The 21,254-nt window shown below is 35.5% G+C and overlaps 7 protein-coding genes across 8 annotated transcripts; 4 read left to right on the top strand and 3 right to left on the bottom strand.

Annotated features, from left to right (window-relative positions):
* The first annotated feature begins 6 nt into the window (after positions 1–6).
* Positions 7–1,592, top strand: LOC104735901 (U-box domain-containing protein 3-like). Its single transcript, XM_010455782.2, has one exon. It carries the CDS (start codon positions 356–358, stop codon positions 1,409–1,411), a length of 1,056 nt encoding a protein of 351 aa, XP_010454084.1. The 5' UTR covers positions 7–355; the 3' UTR covers positions 1,412–1,592.
* Positions 1,593–2,165: 573 nt separating this feature from the next.
* Positions 2,166–4,898, top strand: LOC104735895 (phosphoinositide phospholipase C 1). The gene is made up of 8 exons (XM_087471705.1): positions 2,166–2,690; positions 2,783–2,979; positions 3,071–3,206; positions 3,286–3,462; positions 3,537–3,863; positions 3,955–4,110; positions 4,210–4,296; positions 4,391–4,898. Exons 1-8 carry the CDS (start codon positions 2,382–2,384, stop codon positions 4,688–4,690), a joined length of 1,689 nt encoding a protein of 562 aa, XP_087327831.1. The 5' UTR covers positions 2,166–2,381; the 3' UTR covers positions 4,691–4,898.
* A 975-nt stretch (positions 4,899–5,873) lies between these two features.
* LOC104735864 (gibberellin 2-beta-dioxygenase 6-like) lies at positions 5,874–10,088 on the bottom strand. Its single transcript, XM_010455733.3, has 3 exons — positions 9,453–10,088; positions 6,489–6,822; positions 5,874–6,413 (listed from the first exon to the last, which is right to left on the bottom strand). The coding sequence occupies exons 1-3, from the start codon at positions 9,929–9,931 to the stop codon at positions 6,174–6,176; spliced, it is 1,053 nt and encodes a 350-aa protein (XP_010454035.2). The 5' UTR covers positions 9,932–10,088; the 3' UTR covers positions 5,874–6,173.
* Positions 10,089–10,868: 780 nt separating this feature from the next.
* LOC104735881 (protein PSY1-like) lies at positions 10,869–11,469 on the top strand. Its single transcript, XM_010455750.3, has 2 exons — positions 10,869–11,086; positions 11,172–11,469. Exons 1-2 carry the CDS (start codon positions 10,999–11,001, stop codon positions 11,306–11,308), a joined length of 225 nt encoding a protein of 74 aa, XP_010454052.1. The 5' UTR covers positions 10,869–10,998; the 3' UTR covers positions 11,309–11,469.
* Positions 11,470–13,594, bottom strand: LOC104735845 (selT-like protein). 2 transcript variants are annotated; one of them, XM_087471680.1, is made up of 4 exons: positions 13,221–13,594; positions 13,028–13,104; positions 11,900–12,218; positions 11,470–11,791 (listed from the first exon to the last, which is right to left on the bottom strand). In XM_087471680.1, exons 1-4 carry the CDS (start codon positions 13,407–13,409, stop codon positions 11,696–11,698), a joined length of 681 nt encoding a protein of 226 aa, XP_087327806.1. In that variant the 5' UTR covers positions 13,410–13,594; the 3' UTR covers positions 11,470–11,695. The 2 variants fall into 2 exon arrangements, with proteins under 2 accessions (XP_087327806.1, XP_087327808.1); XM_087471682.1 differs by having other exon boundaries at positions 13,028–13,101.
* Positions 13,595–14,041: 447 nt separating this feature from the next.
* LOC104735835 (uncharacterized) lies at positions 14,042–15,483 on the top strand. Its single transcript, XM_010455690.2, has 2 exons — positions 14,042–15,012; positions 15,090–15,483. The coding sequence occupies exons 1-2, from the start codon at positions 14,184–14,186 to the stop codon at positions 15,404–15,406; spliced, it is 1,146 nt and encodes a 381-aa protein (XP_010453992.2). The 5' UTR covers positions 14,042–14,183; the 3' UTR covers positions 15,407–15,483.
* Positions 15,465–17,604, bottom strand: LOC104735825 (zinc finger CCCH domain-containing protein 66). The gene has a single exon (XM_010455680.3). The coding sequence runs from the start codon at positions 17,602–17,604 to the stop codon at positions 15,751–15,753; it is 1,854 nt and encodes a 617-aa protein (XP_010453982.1). The 3' UTR covers positions 15,465–15,750.
* Between the last annotated feature and the right edge of the window lie 3,650 nt (positions 17,605–21,254).

Below are 21,254 nucleotides of genomic sequence, written 5' to 3'. Positions count from 1 at the left end.
TTTTTTTTTTTTTTTAAATTAATACTTTCCTTTTCAGACACCAAATCTGATTGAGAGCTAAAAGATAATAGGCTGAAAACTTTCTTTGTTATTCTGCATATGGAAAACGGACAAAATTGAAAATTGTGTACTCTGTTGTGTTGACTTAATGACTTGGTCTTTTTTGACAACAGACTTGTTTATTTGACTTATAGAATAACACTGAAACTTTAATCATCGTATTGGTTACAAATCATTATTATCCAGGTTCTCTCTTTCTCTGCAACTGCATCCTCCTCTCACACTTAAATAACGATTCCACTTTTTAATATGCACTACTGACTGAGTCTCAAAACCTGAAACCAATCTCGTAGCAATGGAGACTCATCACAACAGCTGTTTCACCAACTTGGACGATTCCTCTGCTTTCAGTGATTGTAACAGCGACAGATCCGGAGAGTTTCAAACAACTTCATCCGAGAGCCTACGACGACGACTCTTCCTCTCTAGCGCCAATGACAACTCCTCTGACGATTTGATCAGATACCTCATAACGCATCTCGAGTTATCATCATGTTCCGTAGAAGAACAGAAGCGAGCTGCTATGGAGATTAGAATCTTATCAAAGAACAAACCAGAGAACCGTATCAAACTCGCTAAAGCAGGTGCGATCGAACCGTTGGTTTCTCTCATCTCTTCTTCTGATCCTCAGCTTCAAGAATACGGAGTCACTGCAGTTTTGAATCTCTCAATCTGCGACGAGAACAAAGAGATGATTGTTTCTTCCGGTGCAATTAAACCTCTCGTTAACGCTTTGAGATTAGGAACACCTACGAGTAAAGAGAACGCTGCTTGTGCTCTGCTCCGGTTATCTCAGTCGGAGGATAACAACAAAACCGCCATCGGAAGATCCGGTGCGATTCCTCTGCTCGTAAACCTTCTAGAAACTGGAGGGTTCAGAGCCAAGAAAGACGCGTCTACAGCGTTGTACTCGTTGTGTTCAACTAAGGAGAACAAACTCAGAGCTGTGGAGTCTAGGGTTATGAAACCGTTGGTTGAGTTGATGGCGGATTTTGAATCGGAGATGGTTGATAAGTCCGCGTTTGTGATGAACCTGTTGATGTCGGAGCAAGAATCTAAACCGGCGGTGGTGGAGGAAGGAGGTGTTCCGGTTCTTGTGGAGATTGTTGAAGCGGGAACGCAGAGACAGAAGGAGATGGCTGCGTCGATATTGTTGCAGCTCTGTGAGGAGAGTGTTGTGTATCGAACCATGGTGGCTCGTGAAGGTGCGGTTCCTCCGCTCGTGGCTTTATCTCAGTGTAGGAGTAGCTCGAGTCGTGCTAAGCTCAAGGCTGAGGCTTTGATTGACCTTCTTCGGCAACCTAGACAACAACAACAACAACAACTACGAGAACAAGACTTTGAGAGATAACACTTATTATATATCTGGGCTTTTTAATCAATGGGCCTTTGTATAAACACATCCTTTTATGGGCCTTGAGCAATTTTTTCATTTTTAATTTTGTAAAAATACAAAAAGTCATGAGATTTTCATACTTTTTCATACTTAAAAATTGGCAGAAATAACAAACATATATAATGTTTTGTGATTAGGTCGATGTCTTTTACATGAAAGTTCGGCGGAATTCAAATAATCAGGTAGAACCGCAACAACAACAAAAGCAATAGATTCTTCAACCGAAATAATCATAATGGAGAATAAAACAGCAAATGCAAGACCAAAAAAAAAGATATTATCACCCAAAAAAGAAAAAAAAGAAAAGACAATAGAAATCACATGTAGAAGAAGTACAAGTTTGAAACAGTGAGCTACGATCAACATCATGATTTAATAGTATTGACAACAAAATTCAATAATATTGACAATAGATTATCTGTGTTGTGACAATTACATTATATGTGAGCCCAAAAATAAAGTAAAAAACAAACAATATGAGCTGTTTCACATAAACGATGAAAATGATTAGCTAATCAAATGACAAAAGAAAACTCTTGATTTTTTTCCATACGGTGACACGCGTACCACCAGTTTCTCAGCTAAGTCTAACTAACTAACTGGGTTATACACTTCGCCACGTTTATTTAATTCACGTTGCGTCAACGGTTCTGTCCTTAGTCAACGGGTTCTGTTTGGTTATATTTAATACAAGCTTTAAATTCGGACAGCCGACACATCATTCCCATTTTCTCATTTTTTACTATTTTTGTACTTGCAAGAAAAAATTCATAGATTACTAGATATTATTATAATGGTTCGTTGAGATATAAATTTGTTTCACAAACAACCACAACAACATATCATACATCTCTCTGTTTCATTTTTCTCTCTCTCTCTCACTCTTGCTTATCTTTAACCAAAAAAAAAGAAAAAGAAAAAGAAGATGAAGAAGGAGTCATTCAAAGTGTGTTTATGTTGTGTAAGAAGCTTTAAGGTGAAATCAAGTGAGCCACCTGAAGAAATCAAGAACCTTTTCCATGAGTACTCCAAAGACGAAAGGATGTCTGCTGATGAGTTGCTCAGGTTCGTTATCCAAGTTCAAGGAGAGAAACACGCTGACATAAGCTACGTCAAGGATATTTTCCACTTGCTCAAACATCACGGCGTTTTCCATCCTCGTGGGCTTCATCTTGAAGGCTTCTACCGTTATCTCCTTAGTGATTTTAACTCTCCATTGCCTCCGACCCCCAAGGTACTAAATAATTTTAGGATATAAGTAAGATCTATATATTTCCTTTGAGAGCTATATAGTTTTGTTTAATGGGATTCAATTTGGTTTTTCAGGTTTGGCAAGATATGAATCTGCCTTTGTCGCATTACTTCTTGTACACGGGACATAACTCTTACTTGACTGGGAATCAGCTGAACAGTGATAGCAGCATAGTTCCCATTGTGGAAGCTTTGAGAAAAGGAGTTCGTGTGATTGAGCTTGATTTATGGCCTAGCTCTTCTGGAAAAGAAGCTGAAGTTCGTCACGGCGGGTTTGAATCTTAACCATTCTAAACCCTTCTTGAATTATCACTCACTACTTTAGATATTTTCTTGATTTGTTTTTTTTACTAATGGTTTCAGGACGTTAACGAGTGTTGAAGATCTGCAGAAATGTCTTGACGCTGTTAAGGAGAACGCGTTTGTAGTGTCTGATTATCCTGTTGTGCTTACCTTAGAGGATCATTTGCCTCCAAATCTTCAGAAGAAAGTCGCTAAGGTAAGATTCTGATCAATTTCATTGAATCTTGTTCAGAAGTACACTGAGTTTGATTGATTAATGGTGAAAATGTTTGTAGATGGTGTGTAAGACATTTGGAGAATCATTGTTTCAATGTACCGACGAATATGTAGAGCGTTTCCCTTCACCAGAATCACTCAAGAAAAAGATTTTGATCTCAACAAAGCCACCTAAAGAGTATCTTCAGACCCAAGTCTCTCAAAGTTCAACAACTGATGACTCCGTTAGAGCTACAGTAAGAAAGCAAAACAGAGTTAAACTAACCGTTAGTGTTTCTTGATGTTTTCTAATAGTTTTGTGTTGTGACAGATAATTGCAGATGCAGAAGAACAGGTTCATGAAGAAGATGAGGATAGTGTAGCGGTCGAGTACAGAGACTTAATCTCGATTCACGCTGGGAACCGCAAAGGAGGAATGAAGAACTGCTTGAATGGAGATCCTAAACGAGCCATACGGCTAAGCATGAGCGAGCAGTGGCTTGATACTCTGGCTAAAACCCGTGGACCCGATTTAGTAAAGTTCACGCAGCGGAATCTTCTGAGGATATTTCCCAAGACTACTCGATTCGACTCATCAAACTATGATCCTATCATTGGATGGATTCATGGTGCTCAAATGGTTGCCTTCAATATGCAAGTAATAGTTTTAACACTATCCTCTCTACTTTAAGAACAGAGTCTTTCAATAGTAAACACCAACGTACTATACTTGTTTTGTGCAAATACAGAGTCATGGGAGGTTTTTGTGGATGATGCAAGGAATGTTTAAAGCCAACGGTGGATGTGGCTATGTGAAAAAGCCTGATGTTTTGCTCACCAATGGTCCTGGAGGTGAAATATTTGACCCTTGTAGTCAAAACCTCCCAATCAAGACAACTCTGAAGGTTTGGTTTTTTATATTCTCAGTTTCTGTTTCCATACGCTTCTTGAGGAACAGGAAGACATCTTTAGCTTTTTGTATGTGGTGCATTGTATGAGTGTAGGTGAAGATCTACACTGGAGAAGGATGGAATATTGATTTTCCTCTACATCACTTTGATCGATACTCTCCTCCCGATTTCTACGCAAAGGCAAGTGTCCCATGCATATACAGAACATGGTTTAATAGGATTCTTTTGTTTCACGTCAAATGACATGACTCACATTGAGTTGTTTGTCTTTCAGGTGGGCATCGCAGGGGTTCCTTTGGACACAGCAAGTTACAGAACAGAAGTAGATACAGATGAATGGTTTCCGATTTGGGACAAGGAGTTCGAATTCCCATTGCGTGTTCCTGAGTTAGCGCTTCTGTGTATCACAGTCAAAGACTACGACAGTAACACTAAGAACGATTTCGCTGGGCAGATATGTCTTCCGTTGTCTGAGGTCAGGCCGGGTGTTCGAGCCGTTCGGCTCCATGATCGTGCCGGAGAGGTCTACAAGCATGTGAGACTGCTCATGCGGTTTGTCCTGGAGCCTCTTTAGTCGCTTCGTAGATGAAGTTCATTTATCACTCGTGTCAATAAGTTAAGTGTCGGTACACATTTTCATACTAAGCCACACGATAATAAGATATAAAAGAAAAAAGAAAAAGAATTAACTACTACAAGCAAAATTATACAATATGTGCTTTTACTTTTTAAGTATCAATAATTTGTTGGAAAAGTTTATGAAAAAAATATTGTTTAAATTAGACAATGTGTATTGGTTAGTCTCTCACCAAATTTCTCACTAACAAAAAAAATTAATAAAATAGAAAATAATATTTTTTTAATGTAAAAATTTATCAAGACAAAAAAAGTTTTTCAAAAACCTTTTATGAAAAATTCTCATAATAAAAAAATATTATACTATATTTTATTATTTCTTTATTAAGTGAGAAATTTTTAGAGAAACCTCTAATACACTTGCTCTTATCTTATGGTCCACTAACCACTAATGTCAATTTGCTTAATTATGGTAATTCACACTAACGCAAAATTTCATTATGGCAGAATTCACACTATGATACCAAAGCAAACCTGCTTCATAATGGCAATTATCACTAAAGCAAAATTGTTATATTATAATACCACAACACAATTTTAAAATATTGGTCGTTGAAATATCACTATCAGAATAGTAAAGACTAAAGTAGTAGATGGATCGTCGTCATTGTGGTGCAAATTTACAAAGAGTGTTTTTAATATTTTTAACAAAAGATATAGATGTTGTGGATTGAATTTGCTCTCTACCGATCTTTTTGAAGGTAAATGCTATCCACAACATCTATATTTATTATCAAGTTCTCTGATATCATCAGGCTATCAGGTCCCGGCCAGCCATAAATGATTTGAGACTGGAAGACAAAAAATTAAATACATATGCGGCCTTTTAATAATAAAAAGATGTAAGCTATTTTTTTTTGTTTGAGTCTAATAGATGGACTTCATTTTGGGTCAAAATATCTCATTAATGGACATTAACAGTAAAATTTTAGAAAATTTGGGCATATGGTTGGGTCTGTGAACTTTTGTGATGTTCTTGTAGTAGGCTGCCAAGTACGCGATCTGTGACTAAATAAATAAGAGTTATGCATACTAAGCTTAAGTATCCAAAAAGTTTTAATTTTTTTTCCTGCGATTTTTAGTTTTGCGTTTGGTTTGGTGTATGTTTATGCAAAACCTGATTAGGTACACATGACCATGCAATTTATATTATCAAAAAAATATTCAGCTGTATCACTACATTATATAATGATTAATTGTAGCCAAAAACTATTATTATAACCAATCGACCCGAACAAATCCAAATTTGCTAAAATATAAATTCCTATAAAACTATAGTAAACCAAAATACGAATCAAGCAATCCCACATCTCTAGCTAGTTCAATTGCACCACATGATAACAAGACGAGACAACGTTACAAACTTGGTTTGACTTTTAATATTTAGAGCTTGTAAAAATATACTCAATTTTGCGACACGATCAATTAAAGAATGGAGAATTTGGACTGAACCTAGGAAGGCCGATCTTGGTTCCAAGAGACTGAACATCAGCTTGAACTTGAGCTTCAAACTCCGAGTACGTGAATGGCTTATAGTTTGATGACTTTATCACACAATCTCTCTTTGGGAACACAAAATAACACACTGAGTGTCTCTCTTTCTCCCTATTCTTCTTTTTCACTCTATGCGTCACACTCTTGTACTCATCATCGCTTATCGCCTGTATATATTTAGTTTCGTATTACAACAAAAATAATTGAACCATGCAAACTCATGATGAATACACTGTATTTACCTGCATCATATCTCCAAGATTGACGATGAGAGTATTAGCAACAGCCTTTACGCAGAACCATTCTTCACCTTTCATGATCTCAAGCCCACCAGTTTCGTCTTCTTTTAATATTGAGATAACTGAACTGTCCGTGTGGACTTCCATTCCTAGAGCTTCTCCGGCTGCTTTGTCAGAGCTCCCGGGATACCGGTAAACCCGTATGAGCCCTGTTGATTCCGATAAGTATTCTGATCTCCGGTTACCAGATAATTCTAGGTTCAGTGTTTGTGCTATAGCTTCGAACAAGGACACAGCAATCCTAGTTATGTGCCTTCCATATTCCTCTATCAACAATCTGCATACTCACAAACAATCAAAACCAGTTTAGATAACCAATGAACTAAAAAATAATGGTGAATTCGCAATAAATTGCAAATTGGGTTCGGTTCAGATTACTTTTGTTAAGTTAAAAAAATAAAAGACAAAAAAACATCATCTATCTTGTATAATAAAGTAAAGTTCTTTTTGTACAAGGTCTAAGAAGTTGCATGTAGCACTTTCTTATTATAACATGTGTCATTTTTTTTTAATATTATAGTGTATTTTTTTATTAATTTTATATGACATATTATATTATTTATTGCAAAGTGTATTATTTTCTATTTAATATTTTAATATATTTTCTCGATAAACTTTATATGACATATATTATATTAATTTTATTTATATTTAAGATAAAATATAATTTAATATTATACATTATAAGATGTTTAATTTATTTTTAATTTGTGTAGTATATTATCTAAAATATTGATCTTTTCTTCTATTTCTTTATTTTAATATAAATAATTATCATGATATGATAATTACATTATTTTGCAATTTGATTCTAATTAAAACTTATATAATAAAGTAAAGTTTCTTTTGACAAAGTCGAAAAAGTTTTAATTATAATAAGAGAGTGCCACATGCAAATTCTTAAACCTTGTCAAAAGAGAACTTTATTTTATTATATAAGTTTAATTATAATCAAATTTCGTAATAATTATATTATAATAAATATTCCTATTAAAGTAAAGAAATAAAAGAGAAAATCATTATTTTGGACAATATGCTACACCAAATTAAAAACAATTTGAACATTTTATAATGTATAATATCAAATTATATTTTATCTTAAATATAAATATAAATAATATAATATATGTCATATAAAATCTATTGAAAAGATATACTAAAATATTAAAGAAAAAATAACACATGTCGCAATAAATAATATGATGTATGTCATATAAAATTAATTAAAAAATATACTAAAATATTTTTCACAAAATAACACATGTTATAATAAGAGAGTGCCACATGACAACTTCTTATTGTCAACAAAAAAAACTTCTTAAACCGTAACGTTCCACAAAGAAAATAAAAGACATATCAAGCTCCCATGATGTTTGACAAAAAAAAAAAAAACTGATAGCCTCCCATGATCTTAATGATATATTGATATCACAAACTTTTCTGTAACTAGCAAGACAAATTCTTCATCAAACATCATATTCTACCTTTCATATAAATTTTTAATATCAAAACTAAAATATCTTTTCTTTTTTTCTCTTTTATGTAACTTTTGTAAGTTTTGAAACAAATAAGTAGAGTTTTTATGTAACTTTGGTAAGTTTTGAAACAAATAAGTAGAGTCAAAATTTTGGAGTATATGTGAAAAAACGAGATGAAGAAATTCTAAAGCACATGACACATTCTCACTTTTAGAAAAGAGACAAAGTATTTCGTATCTTCTTTATCTTTCATTTCTACTTTTTATTTATGTTTTTAAATTAATAAATATTGTTCAAAATGTTTATTTTATGTATCAATATTATACTTTGTTTCGTTTGATATATTTGATAAATTTTTAATATAAAAATTTAGTTCTAAATAAATAATTCATAAAATCTAATATATTTTTAATTTACAGTTAATATATATATGTATCTTACTTACAATATTAATGTAAATTATTATTGAATGTATTTTAAAATAACTAAACATATCATTTTCTAGATATGCAGAAGATTACGTGCATGCATGTGTGAACAAGTTGAGGTAGACATGTACAGCCTGGCATACTATATTCCAGGATTTTTATAAGCTTGGATATCCATTTAAATCCAAATAATGTCATTAGATTTTACCATGATGTAGTTAATTCAATAATTAGAGCTATTGGGAAACCGCTATCCTTTTACTATTTTTTAGATGCTGCCAAATTGCAATTGTCAAATAGAAAAGGAAAAAATAGATACTACCACAATCTTGTAACAAAGTAGAATATAGTGACGACAAACTTTGGTCTAGTGGAAGGATTTCACAAAACGTCTCATAAGACCAGCAGTAGATTTTAGACAAAATGCATAGTATCCAAACGATGAAAAGTAAACATCTCGTCAATCAAAACGCCAGGCACGTGTCAATACTATTTGTCGTCGACTCTACAGTTTTTTTTTTTTTTTTTTCGTCATCTTTAGTCTAAACTAAAATGGTTTATTTATACCATGTCTGATAGCTAGCATTAGCATCGGATCCTAGCTGGAAATGCTAGGTCCTAGGAGTGGTGACATTCATTTGAGGGTTGACGACTATGCCATCTAACTCGTATACAACTCTACGGTCTACACACCCTCATACATACTATTACATACTATCATCTCCACTAGTCTCCACAAAATATATGATCTAATAAAAGAAAAATTAAACACAGAATGTAAAATGAATTCACCGAAATTTATTATCTTTTGTTATGCCGTATAAGTCCATATAGTTTTTTGTCTTATAGTATAGTCCATATGCTCACTAGCTAGCTACACCTATATTTTAATTATTGAGTACCTTAACGTTGATTGATTGATAAATTAGTTAATTACGAAAATCATTCATTATTATTAAGCACTAAGGAAAACGAGAAAAAGACGACGTATGTTTGTTTACCTGAAAGACTCAAGTTTTGGCTTGTGATCATCATCACAAGATATAAAGGTTGGAAGCTTCGAGAGAGGAACGTTGAAACCTTCGAGCATGTGTACGTTCGAAGCTTGACTTCCTCTCTTCAGTGCATCTCCCGATGGATTCAGAGCCGGTGTTCCCCAAAAATACGATAACGGAGACTTAACGGCGGCGAACAATTCCCGTTTTGTCTCAAACGGCAGACTCAGCAACAATCCCGAGATTTCTTGAAGCCGTGACGTTAACGCCAACGGTACTCCGTGATTCACTAGACGGAATATTCCCCATTCCTTGCATGCCTCTCTCAGTATCTCCTTGTCCAAACGCTCCAAATCGATAACCGGGATTTGGATATCCTCGTCTTGGACAAGAACAGGTTCGACCTCCTCCTCCGCCGTTGCTAGAGGATCTCCGTCGTTGACTACACTCCGGAAAGCCGGTGGATATGACTCACTGATGCTCATCTCCTGATGATGATATTCTCAAGTTTTCTCTCCCTCTCTCTTTAGATCTCTATCTCTTTTTTTTCTTACAAAAAAACTATAAAATTACTTTAAAACAAATGAATAGTTTGATGTGTATCTAATATCTATAGGTGCATTTAGTTACAGTTGATAAGTCAATTTAAAGTATAAAAGCTGGAATATTATATAGATATAAATCTATATATTTTTCAGCATTTCCTTATAATATAATATTATTCCTTTAAAGACTTGAAGACATTTTGACTCACTTGTCACGGATTTATGTCTGTAACACAAATAAGGCATAGATTCTGTATAAACGAATAGACCAAGTTGCATGCGAAATGGGTATGTGTGTGTACCATTATAATCTTTACTTGTCGGCCCATCACTCGTAAAGTTCCAATACTTTTTCTAGATTAACCAAAACATGTTAACATTATAAATTTGACGACAGTATTATATATGTTTACGTATAACCATTAGATGGATTCCAATGTGGGTTTCTGAAAGGAGCCCAATAGGATCCATGGGAAATACACATTATGGTATGACGAGAAGCTGTTCGAGAAGAACCCATAAGAAACAAAAGAGCAGAAAAAAGAAGTCAACAAAAAAGGTTTTGGAGGTAGTGGGAGAGTTATATTGGTAACATCGTAAAATTTGGTAATAAGCGTTGACGAGCGCACACGAAAATGACACAGTGACAGTCCCTATCTTGTGCAGCCACAATTCGACTTGCTTGGCACTGATGTGACATACGTGGCACCACGCTTTGCACACGTCATCTCCCACTCCCACCTTTATATTTGACACGTGTCTTCATCTACATGGTCTTCTTCTTACCTTTTTTCATCTCTCTGCTTACAAAAATAAAATATACAACAAGTTTAACGTATATATTGATTTGAGTTTTGAGATGTAATAATCAGTTTGGATAAACACAACTAAACACACAGTTGTCGTTTCTTTTATAAATAATACACGACGTACACGGCGAATCTGTAACAGAAGCCTTTTTAAAAAAAGATTCTTTCCAAAGAAAAAAAATTATCAGACAGAGAGATATGAGTTTTGTAGTTCGTCTTGTTGTGTGTCTCTTATTGACGCTTACAATTACTACATCTTTAGCCCGTAACTCTGTCTCCGTTTCAGGTTCGTATCTCTTCTTCTTCTTGTTTCGTTCTTTCGAATTAATCTGAATTCTCTTATATCTGATTGATTTCGTTTGATTCTTTAGGGTTTGAGAACACTGGATTCCAAAGAAAGCCGTTGACGGTGAACGTTGAGGATTACGGTGACCCTTCTGCGAATCCTAAACACAATCCCGGTGTTCCTCCGGCTAATACCGGTCAACGTGTTGGTGGTAGAGGCTGACCTTTACTTACCTCAGTCAGAAGAACAGAACTCGCCTTCTTTACATCTTCAGTTTGTCTCTGATATGAAATTCTTAGTTTCTGTAACCTTAGTTTCTATAATTCTCTAATCTGTATATTTCATATAAACATTTCTCTCGTCTTTTACAGACCATTTCTTCATTTTCTTTTCTTGAAAATGGCTATAACTAATGCCTTATATGATTTGATTAAAAGAAGTAATACATCCTTAGTTAAAACCAAGGTATGCTACATCAACAGACTTAAATGGGAAATATTGGAACATGATGTAACTTAAAAACATAAAGACACACTGTTGGCATATGATACTGTAACACCATCTCGTGCCAAAATACTTTGTTGAACTTCACTATCTTCTGATACTACTTCAGTAGAGTGTGCTTGGTCTTGTTAAGGTCTTGCTGATGAGATCTCTCAGTTCGATCTCTCCTGGAAATCTACCTTCTTTCAATTTAGAGAACACCTGTAAAAGAAGTACCGGATTGTATAAGTTACTATGACTTATTGAAATTAAACATATCTGGAAATAATATCGAACCATGGATGTTGAGTTAATTACTAAAGTACTAACCAGTTCCCCGTCGCATTGAACTTCAAAGGCGCCTGAGCTTTGAAGGTAAGACTGCAGAAAGTTTCCAATAAGCCAAGTGGAAGCCATGGATCCAAATCTATTGGCCCTCAAGGAATGGAACCAAGCAGGTGGCTGCGCAATTCCAATCATGGGAAAGATACGATCACCTGCAACAATCATACCAATAACTCCCATTTGAGCAACCGGTACAACTTTAGCTAGAAGGCGCTTTGGTGCTGGTGGTGGATAATTTGCGAGAATCACATCTAAACCGGGGAAAGCCGTCTCCAACATCTTCTTCATGGTGACTGCAGTTCCTCTGCAAAAAAAAAAAAAATTGGAATGAACACCCTTCCCAAATATACAGAACACCAGTCACCCTATTAAAAAGCTAGAGTCCTTTTGCCGAGAAGTTCAAAAGTTATCATCAGCTTCTAACATACAACATCCTAAAAGAATTTGCAAGTTACAAAATGTTACAGCTACGAATAAGTCTAAGAATCCAAAGAGTATTCAAAGAAGTCATGTCATTTAGCATTCATATCTTAGAAACCAATCAGGGCTTTCCAGGTTTTATTACATCTAAGAATCATCCCCAATGATGTGTTTTAGGATTTTTAAAAACTTCACATTATATTTTCACATTACAGCTATAATGAATCACCCAAAAAAAAAGCCTCAAGAGCTGCAAACGATGTAACTTTTATCAATAATCCATGGAAACTCCGAAATCATATATATAAATGCATAAACATTACAACAGGAATAAGTATTGAGAAGAAGTAAAATAATAATCAGTGTAAAACAACAGTTTGGGACAGGTTTGCAAAACCTCCTATAGTTGTATGGAACCAATCACCAAACAGCCTAAAGACAAAGTGACTTAACTTACTTCTTGAACACACTGAGACTTATCAAAAGATTGATTAAGAGGTTAATGCATTCTGACTATATAACTAAGCAATGACTCAAGCATGATGAATCTCACTTAAAAGCTACGTTCATAGGTTCTGTTGACTACACTAGAATACTAGAAACCCAAAGCTAAATCACAAGAAGGAACGTTGAACAATAAAATCGAATTTGCAAAATCAAAAGGTAGATTCAAAGTAAGAAAACTGGAATTACTTGAAAGAACAGGAGACACAGAAGTTGATCTCAACAGTATGTCCATATCCATTTGCTCCTCCTAAGCCACTTGTCTTCTACAAAAAAAAGGCGAAACATACAATAAAAAAAAAGGAAGATAACTAGAGAGATCATAAGCCGAAGGAGAAGAAGTTGAAATAATAACACGAAGATATAAATAAGGAAATTTCACCTGTGAAGGGAAATCTAGGGTTTCGGGGATGAAGGAAGCAGGACGATGCTGCTGGTGAGGGATATGCGGTGGTGGCTGATGGGGACGTTGAGGCTGAGGTTTAGGAGGCGGAGGAGTGAATAGGTTGAAGAGATCCGAACAAAACAAGAATATAGGTAGTCCTAACAAAATCAACTGTGCTTTGTCCATGTCCGATATTTTTTTTTATCTCCGATTAACAAGAGTCAAGAGAGAGATACGACGAGGAAAGAAGTTGTGTGTCAAGCGAATCGGAGAAGAAAACGAGAGAGAGCATCTATAAGACTTGTTTGGATACGAGAATAAAACTATCCTAACTCATTGTTGACACTTGACACTTGACACCTTATATTTTCAAATTATTTGCTTTAACACCCCGGTATTTATATCTTAGTACTTTAAACCCCCGTAAATTGATAATTATTCATTGTTATGGGCTGCCTTATCAATTCTACAATTGGGCTCTTTTAGATCAGCTTGCAGAGACTTGTTCCCATGGACCAACAGTTGTAAGACTGGACAATTCTAAAAGAAATTCAATAAAGAAGAAAAAAGTGACAGAGGTTTTGTTACACAAAAGCGGTACCGGACGACATGAAGTTCTCACCGGGGAATTGACTTGTCAAAAGCGCGTGCAGTGCACAGCATCTCTACTGTTGTTTTGTTGCTCTCATCAAATCACACAAAAAGTAAAACACAACAACAACAACAACAAAAGCTGTTTTGATTTTACATTTTTGTTTTTTTGTTTTTATTGACTGAGAGAGTTAGTTCAAATCCTAGATCCCGCTACGAATTTGTTTGTTCACACACTTTTATTTTTTGTTTGCTCAACCGAACCAAACAACAACAAAAAAAAGTAAAGAGAAAAGTTGTTTCCTTCTGCGTTACTACTTCTCCGTTAGTTTCGAGACACACTGACACTATTAGGTAACATTTTAGACCATGAAGATCAAGTCATCTTCTTCTTCTTCTTCGCTCTCACTCGGCTCAAAGACTCACTCTTTCGGCTGTATCTCTCTCATTCTTCAAAGATTTCTCTGTTCCGGCTCCTCTTCTGCATACCCAACTGATCGAATCACTGAACCCAGTTTCGAGTCTCGTGATTTCATCTCTGAGCCACTCAGAGTCAGAGGAGATGAGCCAGGAGCTGTGGCGAGGCTCATGGGTTTGGACTCAATTCTCGTTACTGAAAAGAACAGAGTCGTCTCAAGGAGCCGTTCTGTGAACTCTGTTGATTATTTGAAGAGGGAGGACAACGATGCTGTTCAGGGGAAGCATAGAAGAGTTAAGTCCACTCTTGATTCTTACCACTTTCCGGAGTATGTTGAGCTTGAAGATGATAACTTCTTCATTCTCAGCTTCGAGAAGGATAAAACTGACAAGGGTCTTGGAGAATTGAAGCAGTCGGGAACAAAAAATTGTAAGAAGAGACGAGAAACAAGAGAGAATCAAACACACATTGAGGGTAAAGAGAACAACATCAACGCAATGAACGTTTCACCAGGAAGCGAGAGGCTTGAGATTGGAGAATTGAATCAGCCTAGGAAGGAGAAACGTAAGAACAGAAGAAAAAGGAGAGAGATTAAGTTGAGACAGAACATCGACAAGGAGAATTGGATTCAGAGTTGGTCCAGAGGTGGAGATTTAGTCAATTGTGAAGTGAGATCAACAAAGGAAGAAGAAGAAGAGTGTGGAAGCTGCGATGATTCGAGCCCTGTCTCTGTTCTTGACTATGACTGGTTGTCAGGTGTTCGAGTAACTCCATCATCAGGTTGGTAATTTTCTTCAAATTCAATTATTGAAATGTCATCTCTTGAGTTTAAAAGCATTCTTGTTTCCTTGTAACAGAGAAAAAAACTTCAAGAAGACAATTATCTTCAGAACTCGAATCCAGTAAGCGTAATGAAACGATTCAACAAAATCACATCACATTAACCAGTAGATCAAGAGAGGAGTCGGAAGTCCAATGTCATGGCTACCAAGAGATGTGGATCATGATTTGCAAACTCACTGTATCCGAGCTTGAAGATTCAAATTGGGATTACGGAAAAGCTTCAAATCTCAAAGATTCAGAAGGAATCATAAGCGAAGATATAGTCTCAAATATATTAGATCACCTCTTAGAAGAAACAATTACAACACTTTCCTTAACTTCACAAGTGTAAAAAAACATTTTTGTACTTCCAATTACAGTATAATATTACTAAACATATAAGATTTATATTAGCAAGAAAAAAATAAATCAATTACTCATTGTGAATAGTAAAGAATCAAGGAAGTGATGAGGTAATTGAAGGTTTCTTTTGGTTTTGGAAACCTTCTCACCTCTGTTTTTCTATGGAGACAGAGAGAGAGACACACAAACGAACTCTCTTTTGCCCCCAAGAATTTTTTTTATTGTTCTACAGAAAAATAACAAAACATTAAACAAATAAAATGTAATAGATTAGCAAACGACCTCTCGGAATCTTTTCTTGTGGAACAGTTAATGCAAGTTCAAAACTTTGATTCAAGCCACGGTCTGTTCTGTCTCCATGTATGATTGCTCCATCCAAACCGGAGCTAGTCTTGTCTCCTGTGGCTCTTTCACCAGCGGCTCCACCCAAGAGACATCTGGCTCTTCGAGCCCGGTCCCTTCGTTAGACACACTTGGTTCCATGCCACCAGCTCTGAGACGGAAAGAAGTGGAATTTCTGAGCTTTTGTAGCTCGTCTCCTTGGACGCTCCAGTCAAGTTTCCCGTCCAATGAGGCCCAGTCGTTTAGACAAGTTGAAGTCATGGAAGAGATTGCAGGATGGTGATTCAGTCCTCCATTGTTGCGTTCTGTGAAGCTCAGGCTTCGCTGTTTAGCAAATTCAGCCGCTCTTGAAGCCAAGACTGTGGAGGAATCCATCGAAAACAGAGAATTGGCTCCCACAGGTGATGAAGAGAGACTGTTGGGATGCAGCTGCTGGTTAATAATGTTGCGTCGGATCTGCAAACCCGATGTATTATTATCCTCTGTCCCAAACATATCAGTTAAACTATTCACAGGGCTCATTGCTCCTCCCGCAAGCATGTTCATTCCTTTACCAGAGAACGGAGATGAAGCAGCTGACATGGGTGTGTTGTTGTTCCATCTACTTGGAGAAGAAAGACTTTGCATCTCTTCGGAGAAATCGATTTCTCTTGCGTTCAATGCAGATTTCAATCTGCTTCCTGGGAGCTGCAATGCAGGAGGGGTAATGGTAGGCCAGTTCAACCATGTTTTCCCACCACCTATAGGAGATGATACGCCGTTAGGACTCAAAGGAGGTGTGGCTGATGCACCTAGAGGAAGAGGGCTGATTGGTGCCATGTCGTAAGCACAAGACGAATTGCAAGATGAAAAGGAAGACCGTGGGGAAGGAACACCTGATCCAGTTGAAGGGTACAAAGGACGCAGCTCTTCGGGTTTGTGAGCAAAGAAACAAACTCTTCTTGAGCAATTTGTCTCATCCTTGCAGAGACGGGTCCTGTACTGAGCAGGGTGAAGCCAGCACTCAAAGATACCGTGAGCATACTCGCATGTATCACCTCTGGAACAAGACCCTTTCCGGAACTCAGGACATGGGACACAGCTGTAATGGTACTTCCTCGGATCACGCCTCCTTGCGTTCTCACCCGGATGGACAAAAGGGCATTCAGTCCAGTCGTGAGAGTATGCTCTTGAGCACGGCTTGATCTTGAAAGCATACATCCGGAACTCATCTGTCCCGTAGATACCGTTTTTGATATCAGGAAGCGTGGGATCAACCGGATACTCCTTCCTCTCAGACCCTCGAGGAGGCGAAACAGAAACAGAAACCTCAACCTCAACCTCAACCTCTCTCTCCCCTTCTTCTTGCACATTCACTTCATTCAAATCATCATTCCCTTTTAACAAACGCTCCAAAACCTTCTTCCTCGCGCCAAAAACAGGACTCAAACAAGGAAAAATAACGTCTCCAGGCTTGTTACCATAAGCATCACAAGAATCCGGATCCGCTGAACCCTTCAACAGAAGAGTAACGACGTCAAGACTATTCGCAGACAAGCCAGAGACAGCACAGTGAAGGGCCGTGGCACCATCAGAGCCACAGGAACGGTTCACATCAACAAGACCATTACTAATGATATAATCAACAATATCTTTGCTTCCAAACAAAGCAGCAATCATAAGAGGCGTCCTCTCTTCAAAACCCATCTTCTTTGATCCTAACCTCCTCCCATACCATAAACCAGACCTATCAATGATCTCGAGACCTTCTTCTTCAACTAGAGACTTAAAACCGGAAAGATCGTTACAGGCTGATGATTCAAGCAAAAGAGAGAATTTGAGGTGAGACAGCTCATCATCTCCCATGGCCAAAAACAAAACAAAAAGAACCTAATAAATCTTTCCCGCTCTATTGATTTTCACTGCAAAAAAAAATTGAAAAAGGATGAATCTTTTTTGTCTTGTGATTAAAGGTATACATAAACATAAAACATGATAACAGAATAAAAAAACTGCAGAAACGAATAGTTAAAAAAAATTAAAAGCTAGGAGAGAAGGGGAAGAGTTTGTTAGTTCGTGATACAAAGTTTCCAACTTTAAAAAACCAAAAATAAACACTTAACAGATCCATAATTAACCATTTTTGCAACATGGAAAAACTAATCATATTCCCAATCAATTAAAAAAAACAAATAACTTAAGAAAACCCAAAAAAAAAAAAAAACTAAAAATTTGATAAATAAGGATGCAAGTGAAACTAATATCCAGTGACTGACTAATCAATCCATTAATGGAACTCCTTCAAGTTCATATTTTTTTTTCCTGGGATTTTCTAAGAAGTAATCAAAAGAAACAGAGATAAAAGATTTGCTCTCTACCTTTTGAGAAATCTGATCACAGAGGGAAAAATAAAAAAAAAGCACTCTATTTTCTCGACCACCACCACCAAGACCAAACCGTTCTTCACTTCCTTTAAACTACTTTCAATTTATTGGGAAAAAAAAAACAAATCCTACTTTTTTTTTTTTTTTTCCTATTGTCACTTTCTTCTTCTGGTCAAAATAATAGAAAATAAAAATAAAAAAGAAGCTTAAACTAAATAATAGTAAAACAGACCACCATCTCCATCATTCTTTCTTCTCCTTCTCTCTCTCGTCTATTTATTTATTTATTATTTTCACCTTCTTATTCAATTTTGTAAAGTAGTTTTAGTGTAAAAAAAAAATATCTAAAAAATTCAGAAGGTGTACGTAATACCGTCACACAGAAGATCATAGCCTCATCGGTTTTGTCACGCTTCACGCGTTTTTCCGGTTTTTGGTGGGATGACGTGGAAACCATGCATCGTCAGCATGTTTTTAAAATGAGCTACTTACTTTTTTTTTTTTTTCTTCTTCTACCATTCTCAACGAGTGTTAAAGATAATACCACTGCCTGTGACTTTTTTTATCTTTATAACCGCACCTTTTTATTGGTTTGTCACCCGTCACGGAATAATAATATTAATAAAATCCAACATACACAAAAACACACAGAATCGGAACCGTCTCAGATAGCAACTCTTTTGTCATAACCTGATTTTGAGTTATTATTATTCATAAAGATTTATCAATAAAGTTTTTAGATAATTGAGATAATTTAATAATTATCAATAATGTTAATAAAGTTGAGAATTTGACCTTTACGTTCAAGATTATTTCTGTCGACAATTCCAACAAAAAGACGATTAGGTAAAACAAAATATCCTAAAAGACTTGAATAATGTGTTTTTAATTTCGGTAATGGAAAGAATTCGAACAAACCTGACCAAACTTTTTTATATTTCCTGTCGCTATATGCTTTGTAGAATTTTATTTATTTGGTCTGATTATAAGATTAGTGGTACGTGATCCATGACACTATTTTGTACGATATTTGTTTAATGTTTTTAATAAAATAAGGGATAGTTCAGTCGAAATATATAAAAGTATTAAACTGACTACTGTTTTTTTTGTATTGCAAGGAGACCAAATGCAAATGCATGCAACCGAACCCATCATCATCATCAATGCTTTTCACAAGCGGCATTAACGAAGCTGCTCCACTGGCCTTTTCACATTCCCTTTTAATTATTATTACTAATATTTTCGTATTATTGCCCTTCCAATATATCGTCATAGTTATGCGAAAAATCGTATGGAATTATAGATCCTAATTTTTCATTTATACTTTCGGAGCTTTTTTTCTTAAAACTTTAAAACGGATTATATAGTTCTGTTTCTATTAAAAATTCAACATTAAATCGGTTTATTTCACTTGATGCGACGGATAACATAAACACTGTTCTGTTGGTTTTCCAATGAGTATCAATATCATAATTTTGTTACAAGTCACTCAAAGGACCAATAATATGAAAAATGTGTGTGGTATTATATTAATGAATCATTAAAAAAAAAAAAGAAGCAGAAAAAGTCTAATAAGTGTACCATTAGCGATTATGAAGAAATGGACCCATGAGAGAATCCATGAATTCTGACGAAATGGAATAAGAAAGCATGTGGGCACCCACTGAAAGCGACTAACCATTGCTATTTTATTAGCCGACGTCGCTGACGACAAAACAAAACCCCCCAAATGGCAGTACCTTATTGGACAGACCATCTTGACTTTTACGGTCCTCGATCCACTGCATTCTCTCTCTCTCTCTGTCTCCCCGACTACTACTAGCGGCCAAGCACTTCTTCTGGACCAGAAAGAGCACATAAAACGACACCTATACGAGGATAACGACATGTCTGAAGGCCCATATTCTTAGACCTAAGTTTGGCCCATTAGTACGTCTTTTCTATTTGAAACGATGGCGTTTCCTTACCAACACAATAATAACAAAAAATATGGCCAAACCCAAACTTAGGTCTTCCACAGCCTTTGTGATATCTATAAACTAGAAGGATATCGCGGATGCTTCTATCAATCAGATGAAATAGAGACGTTGTAGTGTTTGAAACCCCGTTATGAATCCTCTCATTCCTTGAGGAAAACCATTACGTTAGTTTAGACAGTTAGACGCTTTAGAGTAATAGCTAGTGGCAACTCTTGGCGTTTTAGACGTACGGTAACCATGTGATGAGTGTTGTTGACCAATCTGCAAAAATGCTAGGAGACTGACCAAACCGAAGCATAATCATCTTTACCCTTACCACATTAGACTACGACAAATATTATACGTTCACCACGTTAGAGATATCTAGTAAGTTTGGCTCCAACTACATCAATATGCATAATTAGACTTTAAAAATCAGATCTATACTTTTAAATCGACTTCCTAACAATCAATGTAATCAGTTCATACAAATATAATTAACAACGTTCTGAGTAAGTTGTTGTTGTATTTATATTTGATATATATATATATATATATATATATATATATTTTACATATAAAAACTAAATGAACTAAATCGTTAAATATTTCTATTTCTAATTAGGTAATTAAAACTGAACCGAGTCGAAAAACCAAAAATTGCAAGAAACCAAATTAGAAACTATTAAAATAGCTATCTTACCATAAAATAAGTAAATATACCAAGTATTTGTTAAATAACCAATATAATTATAATTGAATATCTTTGTTCAGTTTAAATATCATTTTTAAAATATTTTCTTATACTGGACAAACATGTCAACTCAAATGATATACTATATTCAAAGGGTTATCTTTTAGAATAACTTGTGTGTGGGAAGAGTGATAAACCAAATTGAATTGACTAAAAGGAGCTGAGATAAGAAATGGTAATTTTGGGTTTTCTTAATAAGGAGACAGTTTTTTTTTGTTATTTTACCCATAGAAAAAATAATATAATTAGGAAATAATGCATCACTAATGTAATTTACCAACATTGAAATTTCCATTCCTTCGTTTATCAAATTTTTTTTCTTTTAAAACAAAATCAATGTCCTTAATATATTTAATTAGATGGTTATTAATAATTAATCCCAATGTTTTTTTTAATTGGAGATTAGATTAATTAATAGTA

This window comes from Camelina sativa, chromosome 2 (genome assembly GCF_030686135.1).
Source record: "Camelina sativa cultivar CO46 ecotype springtype chromosome 2, ASM3068613v1".
In the NCBI taxonomy this organism is placed as follows: Eukaryota; Viridiplantae; Streptophyta; class Magnoliopsida; order Brassicales; family Brassicaceae; genus Camelina; species Camelina sativa.
The sequence above is the reverse complement of the archived record's forward strand: the minus strand, read 5'-3'. Positions and strand labels throughout refer to the sequence as shown.